At 41.6% G+C, this 17,729-nt stretch overlaps 1 protein-coding gene across 3 annotated transcripts; it reads left to right on the top strand.

Annotated features, from left to right (window-relative positions):
- Positions 1 to 362: 362 nt before the first annotated feature.
- On the top strand, positions 363 to 17,685 carry RB195_009930 (uncharacterized protein; the record flags this gene model as incomplete). 3 transcript variants are annotated; one of them, XM_064190703.1, is made up of 12 exons in its annotated part: positions 363 to 452; positions 818 to 894; positions 2,767 to 2,965; positions 9,521 to 9,633; positions 9,698 to 9,810; positions 9,859 to 9,947; positions 11,035 to 11,089; positions 12,348 to 12,511; positions 12,570 to 12,686; positions 13,744 to 13,906; positions 17,400 to 17,513; positions 17,651 to 17,685. In XM_064190703.1, 12 exons carry the CDS (start codon positions 363 to 365, stop codon positions 17,683 to 17,685), a joined length of 1,329 nt encoding a protein of 442 aa, XP_064048286.1. The 3 variants fall into 3 exon arrangements, with proteins under 3 accessions (XP_064048286.1, XP_064048288.1, XP_064048287.1); XM_064190705.1 differs by lacking the exons at positions 363 to 452; positions 818 to 894; positions 11,035 to 11,089; positions 12,348 to 12,511; positions 17,651 to 17,685 and having other exon boundaries at positions 2,807 to 2,965; positions 17,400 to 17,545; XM_064190704.1 differs by lacking the exons at positions 363 to 452; positions 818 to 894; positions 11,035 to 11,089; ... (1 more) ...; positions 12,570 to 12,686; positions 17,651 to 17,685 and having other exon boundaries at positions 2,807 to 2,965; positions 17,400 to 17,545.
- Between the last annotated feature and the right edge of the window lie 44 nt (positions 17,686 to 17,729).

The following is a 17,729-nucleotide window of genomic DNA, read 5'->3' as shown; positions in this document are numbered from 1 at the left end:
AGAGACAGGAGAACTCATGTAGTTTGCTTTTTGCCGTTACTTTACGTAATCATTGTCAGCTGGAAGATAAGAATCAAAGAACTCATGTTCTACTTACATCCTTACCTCTAAATTCGATGATCGCGCTCCCATTTCTTTTTTTGTACTACAACTTGTTGTGATAGTTCCTCGGCTGTTTTATGGTAAGAGTTCGTGAAGCATCATGTAGCATTCATTCTCTAACTTTCTCCGAGGCTACTCTTTTGAAATGTTGAAGAAAGAAGTTACCCGCCGCAGCACTTTGAACTTCGCGGCGCGTTATCATTGGTCCAATGGGCGGAGCCTCCAGCCGGATGTAAATTTGGAGTTCATTCGCGTGTCGTATGTTGATAGTCATGTTTTCATGTTCGTTCGCATGTGAAGCATATATTCGTGCCAGATTGTCGTCTCTGATTTCTTATCCTCTACATAAGGTATTTCTTCGTGCTGGTTGATGACCATGTTATTACCACTTTTTGTATGGATGTATGGTATATGTGTGATCTTATGCGAACGAGTTGGAGGAGCTAATATGTTTCTGCTAATATGCTTGTAGAGTATACAATCTTCGAATAAATTTGTGTAGCAGTGGGTGTGGAAAGATAGACTTGGATATAGCTGCAATTATCTACACCATAAAATTACCTTCATACAGAGACAGCTGGAAGAGCTATTCAATTCTTGTATAATATGTGATTTCGAAATGATGCCAGGAGCAATTTGTGGCATAGATCTACTAATAGACTGAGAAAATAAATGGGGGACGTTGGTTATGCTTATGGTTGACCAACTTTACTAGGAACAGGTTCGCATCATTGCTCTCTGTCTTGCACATTCCCTCATTTTACCCAATGTATGGGGACAGAGTTGCAGCGGGTAAGTAAATCATTATGGCCTCATATCCGTGCAATTCCTGCTCTTACTAGTGTGCCCCTTTTTTCATACTTTCATATATCATACTTTCAAACCTCATTTACTTTGTGCAGAATCCTACGCTTCAAGTGATGCGTTTTAACGCATAATTTTTTCATTTGTCCGTGTCCTCATCAACACCCAAACATTTCGGTGTCGTAAATCAGTTCCTTTCGGTGAACTTTCTACTTTGTTTCAACGAAGTTCTGAGAACTGAGCAATATAATGAAACCCATGATCAGAATATTTAGAACGTTTAGTCGTCGCCGATTATTTCTTCAGAGACCAGAAGAACGAGGACATGTGTAATCTCGTCACTTCAAAGTCCTCGTCACCCCATAGGATTTAGAAATAGAATGCTCAAAACCAACATCAGAGAAACGGCCACATTAATGCTCACCTTGGCAGGTCGTGGATGATAGCAGAACAGCAGGGGTAAAATGTCGTTGGAGGTGGGGGGCACTCTGACGCACCCAAGTCGAACTGATTTCCTAAATTTACTGAGAGAAAAAGCAAGACAGATCGTCGAGAAGTAAGGGCGCCATTGAGTGGCCTCCACAACTGCATTTTTCCTTTTTTAGAAAATTTGGTAAAGTTAAAACAGTAGTGGTTCCAGCTCTTTCTTCCTTTTTACTTAGTAGCTTCAACCTACATGTCGTGGATCCACTAGGACCACTATCTTAGGACCTCGACTGACTCAGTTACTCAATTGTGCTCCGTGACGTTTTCGCGCTCTGAGTGCAGGTGTAGTGGAAGTTCCTGCCACGAATCGTCGAATGCACCAAATACACCAGGGAAGCAGTTCGATTTGGGTGCGTCAGAATACCCCCCCTTCTCCCATCCCCCAGACGACATTTTACCCGAACAGCAGTTCTGGAGATTTTTTTACTATTGAGGTGGGCCACTGCTAATTTCAGTCGAGTAAATAGCACCCGAACGCAGCCGTTAGCTCCACCGACCCACTCACATAACTGCGTCAGGCTCCATGTCGTTTTACCCGACAATTAAATGATGACACCTCTTGAGTGTGTCTCTTCACGAATAGGTGGATGTGGAGGTGTAGTTCAGGAGTATGAGATGATCACTCTCAATTCCGCCTAATAATCCAGAAGAGAGAAGCACCAGTGCTTGCATCGACCCTCTTGAGATGCAACTTATTACGCGAAGCTAGCAATTCCGTCGTTGTCCAACGTCCGCGATCTAACTGATAAACTCACATAAGCACTATTAGTTCCCCAGTCTGCAAAGTGAGAGACGCGTTGCGGATTACCATCGTTGCGGACTATTACTCCAATAAGCTGCATCGTTTAGGACAGGTGCAGTCAGGGGTATTTCACTCTCTTTTTTCTGGAATAGTAGTTGGAAAGGAGCATGACCACTCTCATATTCGTGAGCTACACCGTAACTCCTTTCTATGCGCATCCTTTAAAGGTACCATACCTCGAATCTGACGTTGTGAGGAAATCCACAGGAGAAGCTAGAGATGGGGTTGTAGATTGCGGGATCAGAGTTCTGCTTCCTACAGCAGCCTATTCATTGGTTTTACTTGAATATGATGGTGAGATGACCTCACTGATCTTCCACTGTTCGCACGTGGATCTGGCATTTTTTCTACCCCTTTTTTCACGAGGATTATGGAGAGATGAGTGGAACCACTCTGGTTCCGCAATCTACAACCTCATCTCTAGCTTCCCCTGGATTCTCACATCATGTCACACTTACGGTAAGCTGCAATTAAGCAACTGATTACGAATCACAATAAGATAAGACGAGAACGTCAACGATTAGGACTTTCAATCCTTTGTTAGAAGTGCGACCTATACAATAAATTTACAGAGTCGACTTCTCTCAGTTTGCTGACCGATCATTTGTAGAAATGTCAAAGGCACGTTCAGAAACTGAAGATCGATGTACAGTTGCCCAAATACAGGAATTTGAACTTCTCCGATCCATGTACTCGCCATCTGAGCTTGATTTCACTCATGGCAACACGGATTCGAATTTTTTGCAACATTCAGCTCTCACTCTAAAACTTGTGAGTACTTTGATTATTCTAACCGTATACTGTAGTCAACGTAAAGCTGCACGCAGAGTTCAGAGCCGCGCGGTTTGACGACTCTGTGGTTTTGGTGGTTATTGACTATTCACAACAGTGCGCTCAACAACCAAAACCGCAGTGCTGTCAAACCGCGCATCCGTGCGACTCCGAACTTTGCGGGCAGCCTAAAACGGAGTTTTTTGCCGGAGTGGCGCGTGCTGTCCTGGGCGCACTGGTCCTGAGGAGTGCGACAAGCACCTCGGGACTCTTTTCCTCTCGTTCATGAGAGGTTTTCCATTATTTTTTCTCGCATAACAACAGTACACTAATAGGATTTCGTTTAGCAAAGTGTTAGATTTGTTTTCTTTTTATGGTCCCTAAAATCTTCACTTGTAGGGATTGGATTTCTCCTCCACTTCCTCGCGTAATTGTGCATAATTAGGGGATTTTTGTAATCGTCCTAGTAAATTCCCAATATTCGTCTTATGAAAACACTAATCACGTACAATTGTATGAGAAAGTGGGCAGAAATCCAATTGCTGCAAATTAAAGTTTCTGAAGAGAGTGGTAAACTAACGAAAAAGAACTTGCTTAGTATAACGAACGACCGGGACAGTAACGCGAAGAACGGGAGGAGGAATTACTACAAATGAACCGAAGAAAAAGAAAAACAAAGAAGAAAGAAGATCTGCTGGGAGCTTTTCGTGCCCTGAGTGACCGATACGCGCTTTCACCGAGAATTCCGATACAACACCTTTTACTCGAACTGTATATATGAAGCTAAAGGAGTGCAGCTGAGCATCTTGAAATTTATTTGGCTTTTGATCTATGTAAATTAGTGTCTTGCTTACTTAAAAAATTGTGGGCGATACAGACTAAAGCGGCATTATTTTTATCTTCACAGAAGTGTGTCGTCCTTGAACATATCCGAACTCACTGGAGAAGGCGAAAAAGATCTGAGGGCAGTTGGCGTGGACAGGAATTTCAATCGAGGGGTCAAGTGTAGTTGGGAGGAGGAGGCACTGAATACTTCTGGATGCTCTTTTTTCCCTTACTAATTTGGCTTCGGATCCTCCTAGACTAATATTTAGGTGGCCCGATTGACATAGTTATTCACTTCCAGAGGTAATAACGTGCTCAATCGTTTTTTATCATCTCTGTCCAAAACTTTCTAACGACCAAGAGGTCTTTCCAGTTTGTGTCAGGGAGCATCTCCTAAGCATCATTGACAAAGCGATCAGATGGTCTCTTCAAAACATTTTGATGGTCTCTTTAAAAGGCAAAGAAGCGGCGGCAGATGTGTGATAGTCGGAGCCGGTGCTCCGACCCCCTTCACTTTTCAACATTTGGCGAAGGGACTCCCTTCACTTGAGTCTCATAACACCGAGTAACACAGCGACAATGTCCACTTAGAGCGTGTTTTTCACTGCAGAAAAAATTCGCTGAAATAATAAGGTAATATCTCCCTTCAGAGAAGAAATCGCTTGGCAGTGAAGGGTATCTCGAAGTATCCCAGAACATGATGAATCGAACAGTACACAACACATTCACATTATGCTTTCTTCTCCGAGAAATTTATGTCCAAAGTTAGGCATGAAAAATTGAGTCTTTTTAGTTTTGAGCCCATTATTTTGTTGATAGGTAAGGAATCAAAAAAGAGATACTATGAGGAGATAGAGGAGAATATTTGCTACAAAATCGTACTAAACCTATTCTTTCACTTTGACGACTGAGGTGAAGAAAAAGACCTGGAAATGGACATCTAAACGACGAAATTTTTTATTTTTTTGCTTTTGTTCTTCCTATTCGAAACGAACAGGTAAGCGCTGTACATCAGAAGAATCCATAATCCACGCTCTATCAGAAAATATATAACATGCTGGGGAATGTTTTTCTGAGTGGAGATGAAGGGGGAGGAGAACTCGCAGTTGTAGATTCTTCGGCTGTACAGTCCAAGCCTAATGGTTAAGAATAGTAGGGGAGGAGGGAGAACCCAACGGTAGCATTCTCACCCTTCCCGAGGAAACTACGCATATCTCCAAGTCAACTGGGTTATCATTTGTATAGATTGAAGAATTCTACAGCAAATATGTAACCTTCACTCTATTGTCAGGTTTCCAACTAAACAAGTTATTTAGAAAAATCTGTTTTTTAGGTGCAAAAAAAAATAGCAAGTTTTTTTGAGCTTGGGACGCATTTTCTTAACCCAGTCAAGTATGCTCTGTACAGAGCAAAGAAAGTTAAGGGAGTTATGCACCCTTCACTCTACAGTTAGCTTTTCAAAGAACTGAGTTATTTAAGAAGAAACTTATTTTTGAAGGTGGTGATATAAACTGTGAATTTATGCAACCTAAAAATTCTTTTAGTCCGGTATTTTGGCAAATACTTGTATCAGATTCCATCCCCTTTTACGCTATACTGTAATTAATCCACCTAGTTTGGTCTGGATTTTGTAATATCTGAAATAGTAATGTATGTGCAAGTGCTGCTCGTGATGACTCATCACGCCGCACTTTGGGAACTCAGCTGGAAACCATATATAGTATATATGATGTGTGTAAGTGCTCATTTTCTTTCTAGTTTGTAATTGAAGTTGCTCATTCGTCCTCATAGCTGTTCCTTCGTCCCGGCGTTGTTTATTCATCTTCATACTTTCTCATTAAGTACGATTCAGGAGAAAATACATGCTCTGTTGTAGCTGTTGTTACTCTTCATCGAATAAGTAATTTCCCGCTGCCAAAAATGATTTTTTTTTTATTTTGACAACTCTTGATTAAGACGACTAATCTCCCTTCAATGCAATCTGCTGGCTTATGAGCCTTCTCTCCATAACGATGTTTTAGGACAACTAATCAACTAATTAAATTAATTAAATGGGTTTTAGGTACACCTTTGTCGATGAGTACTGTGAAAGAACCTTTTCGAGTTGTCCACCTTTATTCATACAGAAAAACAACTTTTTTCTTCGAGAGACATCGACATACAATTGTGACGTTTCTCCATTATGTTAAATGATTCGGATAAATCCTATGAAACATGCCCACCATAAGGATGAAAGAATCCATTTCGTTCACTCTATCCGATTTATTTCATTTTCATTCGGCTGTCGGTTATACTATGAGCAAGGAAGAGAATGAATGGTATCACAATCTTTATTATCTCACATTATAGGTTTCAGAATAGTATCGTTCCAGAGTAGAATTAAGTTAAGTTCTTCTTCGCTCCACTTGCTAGACCTCGCAAACCGTAATGACATAGAAGTAAGGATGCGACTCCTGAAAAAAGACCGTAAAAAAACCTATAAAACAATTTCCATTTCGTTCCTGCCCTTAGACGGAATCATAGTAAACATTAATTGCTCTCCCCGGAACTCATCAGTAAGGAAGGAAGGCGCAATATCCGTAAAATAGGAAATAGAGAAAACTGCATAAATAAAGTGAAGGTGTGACCTGCAAAAAAAAAAAGAAATGAAAGAAAATGAGGAAAAAGGTGAAGAAGGAAAAATTAGAAAAATTTGCCCACTACACCTCCTCCCCCGGCCCCGGTTGACGACTTCTGAAATTCCAAAATGGAAATATGGACCCCATCATCCATCAACCCCTTCACCTTAGACTGGGCGAGACCCCTTTCACCTGGAAGGGGGCCGGCTGCTCCTTATCGCACCTATGTCCTGCGGTACACCATATCCACTTCCGACTAAAGTTGTTCGTTATGCCATCGGTCGAAAGTAGCTAAACATCCGCCTAAACAGCTTCCTTTCCAAGCAGTCGAGCTTCTACATGTATCCTGATGGTGCTGCCCAAGTCTCCAATCCGAACATCATGATAATGCGAATTGTGGATAGGTAGTCTCGGAGCTTCACTTCGTTGGCGGTGGGGGCCGACCAATGAGTTGGATGTAGAATTGGGTCTAGCGCTTGAATATCCCTCTTGTAGCTGCCATCCTTTTTCAGGATATAGTCCAAATAGCAGAATTCATCCACGAGTTCAAGAGGGTTTCTGTGCGTTCTGGCGTACTATTTTCTACAAGGAGTTCGATTGGAGCGCGACTTGTGCACGCGCCGCATCTTCCGGACCGTTTTTTACGTCAATTAGGAGGAAGTGGACGAAATCGCACTCCTCTCCATAATCTACTATCCCGTATACGAATACTCCATCTGAAATCCGTACCACCTCAGATTCGTGGGTGATGCCTTTAAGGGAAAAATAAAAAATATCTAATTATTTCATACGATGACGATATGTATACCACTTCCCACAGCTATTGCTCCCCCACCCCCAATCTATTTTGATCAGCATCACAGCAGCAGATGGTGTAGCCTCTGATGCTGATGGTGAGGTGATTTTCGATGCATGTTTTCTGCAATGTTGCAAAAGATGCAAGAGATATCGCAGTAGTCTGGACAGAGAGTCTTGTTGGAATTTACTCGACAGCGACCGGGTCAACTTCAACTTTATGCGATAGATGCTCGTTGTCAAAGATTCCATTATTTCCTCTGGCATTTGATCTGCCAGATTCAAGGCTCTGGCAGTGTCCTGGACGACAGCACTGTGCTTATTCCACATATTTCAGTTTTCGAAGTTTTTGAGAAAATTTCGCCATATGGCGGTGCGACTCATATAGATAGTACGCCCTCGAGGCGTATATTCAGATGTCTGATTGCGTTTTGTGAAAGCAGGGCCACCATGGCCACCAGTAACAATCAGATATACACAGCTCCATAACAGTTTAAAACATTTACCCTATTAGAACAAAAACTGAGATATAGAAGGTGCTGAATTATAAGATAGAACCTCAAAAAATCACTTCATTAAATCTTCTGGAAACTCTTGCATCGCCTACAAAAGGTAAACGTAAGCCACTTGATATTGTTGCCATGGTGCAAGAGCACTGGATGTCCGAGGTTTCGGACATCTTTTTTTTTTAACGGCCTGTCTCTTCAGGTCCTTAAAGGCAACGCATCACGAAATCGACGTGGTACAGAAACGCAGGAAAACCTAAGAGTTCGGGTTGTAGATTAAAGAAATCAATGTGGCTCCGCTCATCTTCCACTAATTACCATAAAAAAGGAAGTGGAAGAGGGCGTTCTCTCCTGAAGTGACTTGGGACGCGCCGCGTCCACAAGCCAGCGGTCGAAGATTAATGAGGTCTCCTCGCAAGCCTACTCATGTAAAATTAAGGGATAGGCTGCTGAAGGGACCAGAGCGTGTACAAGGGTGCGCGTTCTAAAGTACCTTATAGAAGCCAAAGCGGTTCTTACACCGTTTTTAGGAACAAGGGGGGAGAGGGGGAGGAATTGAGCGGGGCGACGTTCGTTTCCGTAATCTATAGCCCGAACTCTATGTTTTCTCTGGGGTTTTGATCCCCATCAGTTTTGTGATACGCTGCCATTAAGCACGACACATAAGAAAACGTGACGATACCATCTTTCGTGATCGCTCCGTTTACATATTCAATGGTGTATGACTGGAACAAAGTGAATTTGAATAGTGAGTACTTGAAAAGCGTAAATTGTTTTCTCAAATTAGAGGAGGCACAGCATACAGATATATAGTAGAGTCAAAACGACATGAGCGTAGCGGAAAGTAACGTGATGAAACCCTTGCTGGCACCACCCATCGCTGCAGTTTGCGACGGTCCCACTTCGGTTCCAGCTGCTGCTTCCACCGCGCCGTTACGGGCGCGTACGCGAATGCACCGAACTACACTCGTAATTCATCTCGTTTTGACCAAACTATACTTGCTACATACATTTGCCTGGAAACGAAATTAATTTCACTAAAGAGTGTCAACATCCTACTTTTGTAGAACGAGAAATGGTGACCTTCACTGAACGTTAGTCATTTTTTTTTTACATAGTATACTGATGCATAGCCGGCCGAAACGATCTGGAACCTGGTACGGTTGAGTGAGCGCCTGGGTTTAAAGCGGCTTATAACGGCCAGTAGCTGCGATCGACATGGAGCTATCGCTAACTCAACAGTCCGACTCGTGTTAGCAAAGATTCCATTCGGATAGCAAGCGTTGTTCCTATCGCGCCGCTTCGAGCACAGCCGTGTATGCAACGGTATCACTCCAGATCGTTTTGATCCGTACGTGAAGTTGTTGTCGTACGAGTAATGATGACCAAAGTTCGTATGAGAGTCAGGAAGATAGTAGTCTACCGATACATAGCCGGGCCGAAACGAAAACTTGAAAGAATGAATGGGCGGAGTTGGGTTGTCAAGTTTAGGAGGAAACCTGCGCTTGGGAGTAGCGTCGCTGTCATCAGGCGAAAAGATAATGCCGGCGTAATTCCTTGCCCGGTTGGCGCAGTGATTAGAGTTCCTCTGCTTGCCTCGCTTTTTCCACCCAGTTTGATCAAACGTTTTTGCTACCTTTTCAAAGAGTTTTGGTGCCATAAGTTTAGATAGGTTGGTGTCTTCGTTTATGCTCTCTTTCCTCGAAGAAATGTTGAAATGCTAATACCTACACAAAGCAGTATTTTTTGAACGAAAGTGACAGATATGAAAATAAGCTACGCTTTTTCTATGCTCACTTCCTAAGTTTCAGGAGGTCGAAAGAGAATCAGTCGATATAGAGGTTCGTGTGCCTCCACTCTATCCGTACGGCGATTTTCCTGTGGTATTTGTGAGAGGAAAAAGCGATCTGATCGACAACGATGCGTGTGTTACTCCTCAATAGTTGTGGCCGAATCAAGTGATCACAAATGGAAACTCGTATGTTTAGGATAAATAGAGATCTTCGAAGATGGATTCATAGTCAAGAGTACGGAACACCACTTATAGCCCAAATTGCTTCATGGGTACTAGACAACTATCCGTTTTACCTAAAAATCTCAGGTTTGCATAATTCTCACTATATTGATTGTTCTGAAATCCGATGTTAAGGTTCTCACATGGCATCAAATTCATCAAAGGCTCCGACAGAATATGCACGACTTTACATATTATCTCATCATCTTCGTTCTCCTGTTAAGGTGGATCTTATAGAATCATTATACAAATGTACTATCTGGTTTTAATATGCATGTGAGAACCTTAACATGGTGCAATGGTGGTTGGGTGCACTCAACGCTGCTCTAATTGGACTGTACTTTTGAGCGCATAACTTTCGTAGAATGCCAAAACTGTTTTTAAGTGACAAATATCTTTCTTGTTTGGAAAGCATTTGAGAAGGCAATAGTCCATCAATCAACAGGTCACTGGATGCGGGTAGCCGGGTAAGTTTAGGCCCTAAAACCTAAGCGTTAGTCTTCGAGGACTCATGATTTGTAAGCTAAAGGTAATAAGAAAGAAGAAGAAGATAGAGCTAGAAAGGGTGCGGGACAAGAGGTACCCGAGAAAACCGGCTGACCGCTCTGTCCTCCCTTCGGCACCGCGCGCCTCCGCGTAATTACGGCTGCCGCTCCACCAGCTAGACATTCTTCACGACCGCCTGAGATCACCTACACCCCGCCTCCCTATTGCTCTAATCAACGCCGCGCGCGACGTTCGCGCCGCGACGAAGCGGTGGATAGTGCGAATTTTGAAGGGGGGGGGGGATTGAAGAACGAATTGCCGAGGCGAATTCTGATGTACGGATATAGTAAACTAAGCGCATATTATTGGGAATAAAGGAGAAGAATAAGTAAAAATTATTTCAAAAAGATGCTGCAGGGAAAAGAATAACACGCATATATTTTCAAACATCTCATAATTTAACACATTTCATGCCCTAAGTTTTCTATATAAACTAGCAGTGCATAAGTATGTGTTTGTCACGATGCCATTCAACGAATTCGTGTTCAACTTTCAACTGCGGCAGTTATAATAACAGCAACATTATGCGCTTATTACTTTGTATACATTCTTTAACTCCTTTCTACATTTTACCTTTTCAAAATTTTACATAGATATAATGTTTATGTATAGCAAGTATTGAAATATACCAATATTTGACATATTTCAATACTTGCTTGTACGTCTTATACAGTTTTATATAACAGACCTTTGTATGGCTCTTCAAACTTCTTTCGTTTTATCGCTCCATTTCTATCTATTCTCTGCATAAAATCAATATGACAGGTTAGCTGTATTAGTGGCGAACAGAGACCTTTGTATCTTCGAGTTATACCTTTAGGTACAGTGTATGTCTGCGAGGCATTATTCGCGCCTCGTTAATCGTTGGATGCCAGTTTTACCCAGCTAGATAAACAAAAAGAAATCATTAGAGGGAAAAAAAGTAAAAAAAAAAGATAGCATAATACCGATCAGTGAGACATTTTTTGAAAGATATCTCGCATTCCCAGAAATGGATGAGTGTTTTCCACCTAACAAGTCGAGACAGGATAATTTCATTTTCACTCGCATTTCTAAATAGCATATCACTTATACAAACCTATTTCATTCTTCCTTTGTTTTATATTAAGTTACAAGCACACTTTATGTAGACCTTCAAACAACATCTAATACCAGGTACTTTCCTTTCCGTTCGACTTTAAAAGCGCATCATAAGAAAAGCGCGGCGGAAAAAAATCGTCGTAAGAGTGGCAGACGCGGCGAAATGGGTGGGGAGGGTGGCGTGGGCGGGGCGTCTTGAAGACGTAGCACAAGAGGAGCAACCAGGCTACTGTAGCGATCATGACGGTATCAGGAGACGCGCGGTGCAATTAACGACGCTCATTAGCCTCCTGGATACGCGGCGGCACATCATACGGGTACCTCTTGACCGTTCCCCAGCTAGAAATACTAATGCTTTAACTTCAATAAGAGAGAAGAAGAAGATAGAGCTAGAAATACTAATGCCTTAACTTCACCAAAATCTCCAAAGACAACAATCTGAAAGTGAACGGCTAAGTCAGTCCTGGGACCAAAATCTAAGCGTTACTCTCAGAGGATCTATAACATTTTAGCTAAAGCTACTACGATAAAAAAAGAAGATAGAGCTTAAACTATATTTTGGCTCCTAGTATTTTTAGTCTACATGTCATGAATCCTCGAAGAATGATGTTTAGGTTTTAGGGATCTGACTGACTTAGCTATTCACTTGCAGTGATGAACAGTCAATTTATGAACTATCGCCCTCTCAAATGAGAAAGAAATCTATCATTTAAGAACAGTTTATGTCCTCCATGAACGTTTTTGCGCTCGAAGATACAATTCAATTAGAGCAGTATTGAGTTTTAGCGTCAGAGGTTGACTTTCTGTCGAAGGACAGAAAGTCAACCTCTGACGCTGAAAGGACGGGGCCATGGCAACGGAGCCATGATGGTTTGGCCATGTAGAATTTGCTATAAATCCGAAAACAAGACCAAGGGCTTAACGGAATATCACAAAGCATGTCATGATGCAGATGGAGTTCGCTGTTTTGTACATGCTTGTTTCCAGCTTGTATTTAGACAAATATGAGATTATGCGCAGAATGACAGCAAAACATTTATCGGGTGCGCTTCGCATCTGTACTGATGCACATTCACCGGGAACTAACCTCGCTGTGGTGACCCGGACTCGACTCGACTTTTTTCACTCCTCTCTACTCTACCTTCTCCACCGTTTTTTAAAGGTTATTGCACATAATCTATCACCCCTCACCTTACCTCCTGTCAGTCTTCGATTTGCAGGAGGGAGCAGCACAGATCCTGCTTTGCAAATCCTTGAGGGTGGTTTTTTTTTTCTCTCTCGACGTACAACAGAAGTATGATATTTTCATGAAAGGAGTGAAGACATCTGACCATTTGGTTGGTTTTGCTGTTTGGCGTCTCATATCTCCTGAAATTCAGTAACTTACGGTATTTGTCAGACAGTTTTCTTTAAAATGCATAATTTGTTGGGCACTTGGTTTTATTTCGTTCAGTTGATGCAACAGCTGTTCTGTTCTCCGATCTTGGATGTACATGTGAAATTCCGTATTTCTCCTTTCACTTGTGTTGAATGACATACTGCAAATATGCCACTTCGATGCAACGTTTCATGATGCACACAGCATCTTCTTTCTGCTTGATGAACGTTTGAGTTTTTGGGATGTAAGTCAAAGCGTTGAAAGCGGTTGTGTTCTATTCTTGATATCCCCGATGCTTTTGTATGTCCCTCAAGGTGCTCATCTTCTGCTCCTTCAGTGTGGAATGAAGGCAGTCATTATGGTCATTTCACTACGCATAAACACATAGCATTCCACTTTTCATGAGTATCGTCAGTTCAGTTTCAGCTTTATAGATCGGTCTTTCTTTCTGTAGATTTCGACGTGGATTTATCCTTTTTGACGAATGTTTTGTGTTAGAATAGCGACTGTGTGGGTCACTTTCTCCCTTCTTGTACAACTTGCTGGTTTTCCAGTCTTGCATTCCCGATGGCATCCTTTGAAAACCGAAGCGAATGTAGCGCAGTCGGTAAAAGGTACGGCTGTGGCTACACAGACCAACTCGCCCTACCGAAGGAGATGCCGAGGAGTTTCTCCGTTTTAGTGACTTCGACAGCACTTCGACATTTATTGTGAGGGAATACGCTTAATGCTAGATGACCCTGCTTATGGAAGAAGCAAGAAAACAGTTGCTATATTTGTCCGGTAATGTGCTGCAACAGAATGGGAACACGTAGGGTGAATGGTGGAAAAGTATTTCTTTGACAATCACTGGAGAACAAAATAAAAGCCCCATAATTTCAGAGAGTTTTTTTTTTCTAAACGTAGCTCAGTTTTATTCGGTTATAAAAATAATTTGGAATTAATGCAATTAATACCAACATTTTCTTTTTGCGAGATCTTTGTTAATTACAGTATTTTGTAACAATATAATTAAGAGATCCGACTTACTGAATCTTGCAAAGAAGCTTAACCTAACTGGATTTTCTACTCCCGGTAAACCTGCGGTCATTGTTGTTGAAGGAGAATCAAAAGCTTGTGAAGAATTCTGGAAGGATGTCAAGTCGTGGACATGGAAGCGAATTTCGCTAAGGCATTCTGGTTCGTTTTCCTCACTGTCATTTTGCAACAATATTAACGGGTATCATAACGAAAGCATTATTTTCCAGAATTAAAATAATCCACTTCTATACTGAAAAAATGCCCAATCATTCTAGCCTTCCTTCAGGCTCTTTACTTAGACTAAATTTTATTTCCTAAACCTATTATGCTGAATCTTGTTTTTTTTTTAATCTGCGAGCAATCTAACTCACAGAATATGTTCGAAATTCTAGAGATATAATTTACAACAATCACTTACAATCTTGACAACATCAGAAATTTCGCTAGGGAAATTACTGGATCCCAGCATGTGTCTGATCAGTCTTAAGTCATGGTATGACTGCGTTTAATAAATCTTCCTCATCAAAAACTTTTTTGCTCTTGGCCTTTCGTTGCTCGACTCTTTTCTTTCTTTCGGAATGTCCAGCGTTGGCTTTCGCTTGTCCTGCTCCTCCCTGCGTAGGTGGGCGCGTTGAACAAACATTTTAGAGCATTTCTTTTCACACAGGATTGACTTTTTAGCTTGTGCAATTCACGTATCGGAATCAACGCTTGAGGATGGCCGACCGATTTGATGACACTGCCGTTTTAATGGCACTCTCGCGAGTTGGCCCCAATCCCTGAACACCCATTATTGGCACTACACCAGAAACCTTAGTTATAATAACTATTATATTTCGATCTTCTGGAGAATGATTCTATTTCGGCCATATCCGGGATGCTCTGAAGGAACGCCTGCAGGAATCGTCGCTACCCTATTTCAGGCGCACTGTCCATCCTTATGCTCCTTCCAGCCCTTCCATAGTAGGGGCGCATAATGTTTATGCTTGGATGAGCTGACAAAAGTGACTTATAAAGGAATAAGACAATAAAACATGAAGCCCACAGCGAGAAACTCGTTGTAAGCGACATTTGCTTGAGCTGACATTTTGGAGAGAGGTGGTATACTTCTAAGAATGATAGAATCTACAGGAAGCAAAAGTAAAGCTAACTGATTAAGACAGCAATGAAATGTTTTCCGTGATGTTGGTTGACCTTATGAGAAGTTACGCGTGCTATTTAGTGTGAGATAAAAACCCAACTGCTTCCTTAGTTCAAGATGACGTTGAATGTCCTGAAAGTTTGTTATAACCCACAGCCGAGCATTGTACATAAAAATATTTGGCAGATTTCCAGCATAATTCTTGTAGATTATGAGCATGAACGTAGCCGCGCACAATTCCCCCCTCCATTCTCCCAATCTTCCTGAACAGACGGCGTGGGGAACCAGCTTAGTTCAAACGAGGTGGATTAAAACGCTACTCTTCCAAATGCGCTGCGTTCGCGAGCGAGCGACCGGAAATCAATGAGATCTCCTTGACAACCTATTCAAGTTAAACCCATAAATAGGTTGCTCAGAGAACCCGAACGTGTACAGGAATGGATTAGAATTTTTTACCCTTAAAGGCATCACCCCACGAATCTGAGGTGGTGCAGATTTCAGGTGGAGTATTCTTATAAGGGGTAGTAGATTACGGAGAGGAGTGCGATTCCGTCCATTTTTTCCTAATTGCCGTAAAAAACGGTCGGATAGATGCGGCGCCGCACAAGGCTGGCGCACTCCAGTCAAACTCCTTGTGGAAAATAGTACGCCAGAACGCCCGAAGCCGTATCTTCCGGGCCGTTTTTTACGGCAATTAGGAAGAAATGAACGGAATCACTCTCCTTCCCAGAATCTACTATGCCGTATGCGAATACTCCACCTGAAATCCGTACTACCTCAGATTCGTGGAGTGATGCCTTTAACTAGAAATAATAATACTTTGAGTTCGACTAACTTGGTTAGAAACAACCACAGGTAATGACTTGTTTGTAGGTTTACATGATCCAGTGCTGCTCTTCCAGATGGTTGGGTATAGAAAGGTCTACGTTTACCAGTAGGTGTGAGGTGTATCTTGCTGCATTGAAAGGTCAGCAAATATTGGCGTGGGCATACCTGCTGGCTCATACCCATTAGGAGTAGTATAGAACTAGTGGCTCTTGTTAAGAAATCTCTATGTTCCATAATATCTCAGCTTCACTAGACCGACAGTGTTTTAAGGAAGTTATGAGATGGGGACGTTACTATACAAAGTTACTAGTTACGTTACTATACCCTTCCAAAGCATCCAATGGTTCGCATTATCATATACATGCGACAACAAAGGATGACAGAAGGCACTGCAAACGTTGTCAGAGCTAATGTGAAGAAGAAAAAGAATGAAATTATATTGTTGAAGTTACAATATCGCATGCATTAAGAGAAGAAAGTAGTATATTTGGATTGAAATAGAATAGAAGTAGTTACTTAAACGTAACCTACGAAAATTCAGGAAACAAATAAGCAAATAATCCAAAGAGATCACGAAAAAGAAAACCCATTTGACAAGTACTGGAAGATCGAAATGATGTTCAAATTAAAACCAGAAAATATTACTTTAACATACCGCAGGTGGTTGCGTGACCTATGTGAACTGCAGACTTAGCAATATATCCGACGCCTAACCTCAGAAGCCTTTGCGGAGTGCTACTTCTATTGTTATCCATGTCCACGTGTTAGTAGTTTTCCATACTACACAGTGACGTTGCTCAGGAAAACTTCGATATCATTCCATTTCCGTCTCTCCTGTAATTTCCTTATAGATAAATTTGTAGATTTAATTAATTCATTTTTGGCATCACTAGACCGTTCAGTCGGTTGCCATCGAACGTATTGCGACAGGCTATCCCATTGCGTCCTCGGCGGAGGCGGGCTTCACTCCGATTGTTAGCAACGAGAAATGACATGCAGATACTTAGTGAAATCAAGGTAGAGCACACATGTTATAAATGGAAGAAGCATGCAGAGCTAGGTAATAGACAAGCTGTTCAAAAACAGGTACAGAGTGGATAAAAAATTATGGAATATTATTCATTAGCTCTGCACAAACTTTAACAATTAATGCTGAACAGAAACCGGAAGAAATGTCGTTTACATCATTATTTTGGTTTTTACAAACATATCGAAAAGGTTGAAAATCCATTCTGTTTCACATCATTTGTCTCTGCATTATAAAATGAATATCGTTGGGAGATGCGCTGAATTTGTGCGAAAATCGCGTTCCTGTATCCATTCTCGCTCTGGTTACCCTAATTCACTCTCCGAGGAGTCGTCCCCTACTCGCTTTGGGAGCGTTGAGAAGCGTTCTGTTTTTAGAGAGTTTCCGATGAATTAGGAATTCCTGATTGTTGTTATTTTTGATAAGAGATTCATAAATGATGAACATCTCTTCTTTCTTTTTTCCACGCCGTTTTCGCGCCATTAGTGGGGCTACGAGATAGGAGGGTGTAATTAAGAGTCACTCGTTTCGGTGTTATGAATGATAAGGATAACGGTTCTGCAAGAAGTATATGAAGGGGACCAACAATGACAGGCACAAGATGACATTTTTCTGAAGACACGTCTACAATTTGAATTTATGAAAGTGATATTCAGATGTATTCAGTTCACCTAATGACATGAAGTTCACGCAATTCCGAGAGGTTTTGTCCACTGGAGGTGCAAATGCTATGAATGACGTCAAACACATTCTCACTGATGCAAATCTAGGCGAGAAGTTCCAAATTCTGTACACGTTTTAGTTTTTATTTAGTTGTTAATTTCCTTTATTTCGCTTGTTTCCACTTATTTAAATTGAATTGTTGGTGTTGGATTTCCGTCATTGTTTGCGATTAAATATTTCTAAGCTGGGGAGCTTTCTTTCGTCGAGGTCCCTTCATGAATGGCCAAATCTTCCATCAAGTACTTTTCTTTCTGTTCAATTTC

This window comes from Necator americanus, chromosome III (genome assembly GCF_031761385.1).
Source record: "Necator americanus strain Aroian chromosome III, whole genome shotgun sequence".
NCBI classification, from domain to species: Eukaryota; Metazoa; Nematoda; class Chromadorea; order Rhabditida; family Ancylostomatidae; genus Necator; species Necator americanus.
Note: the sequence above shows the minus strand (reverse complement) of the source record. Positions and strands in the feature narration are given on the sequence as shown.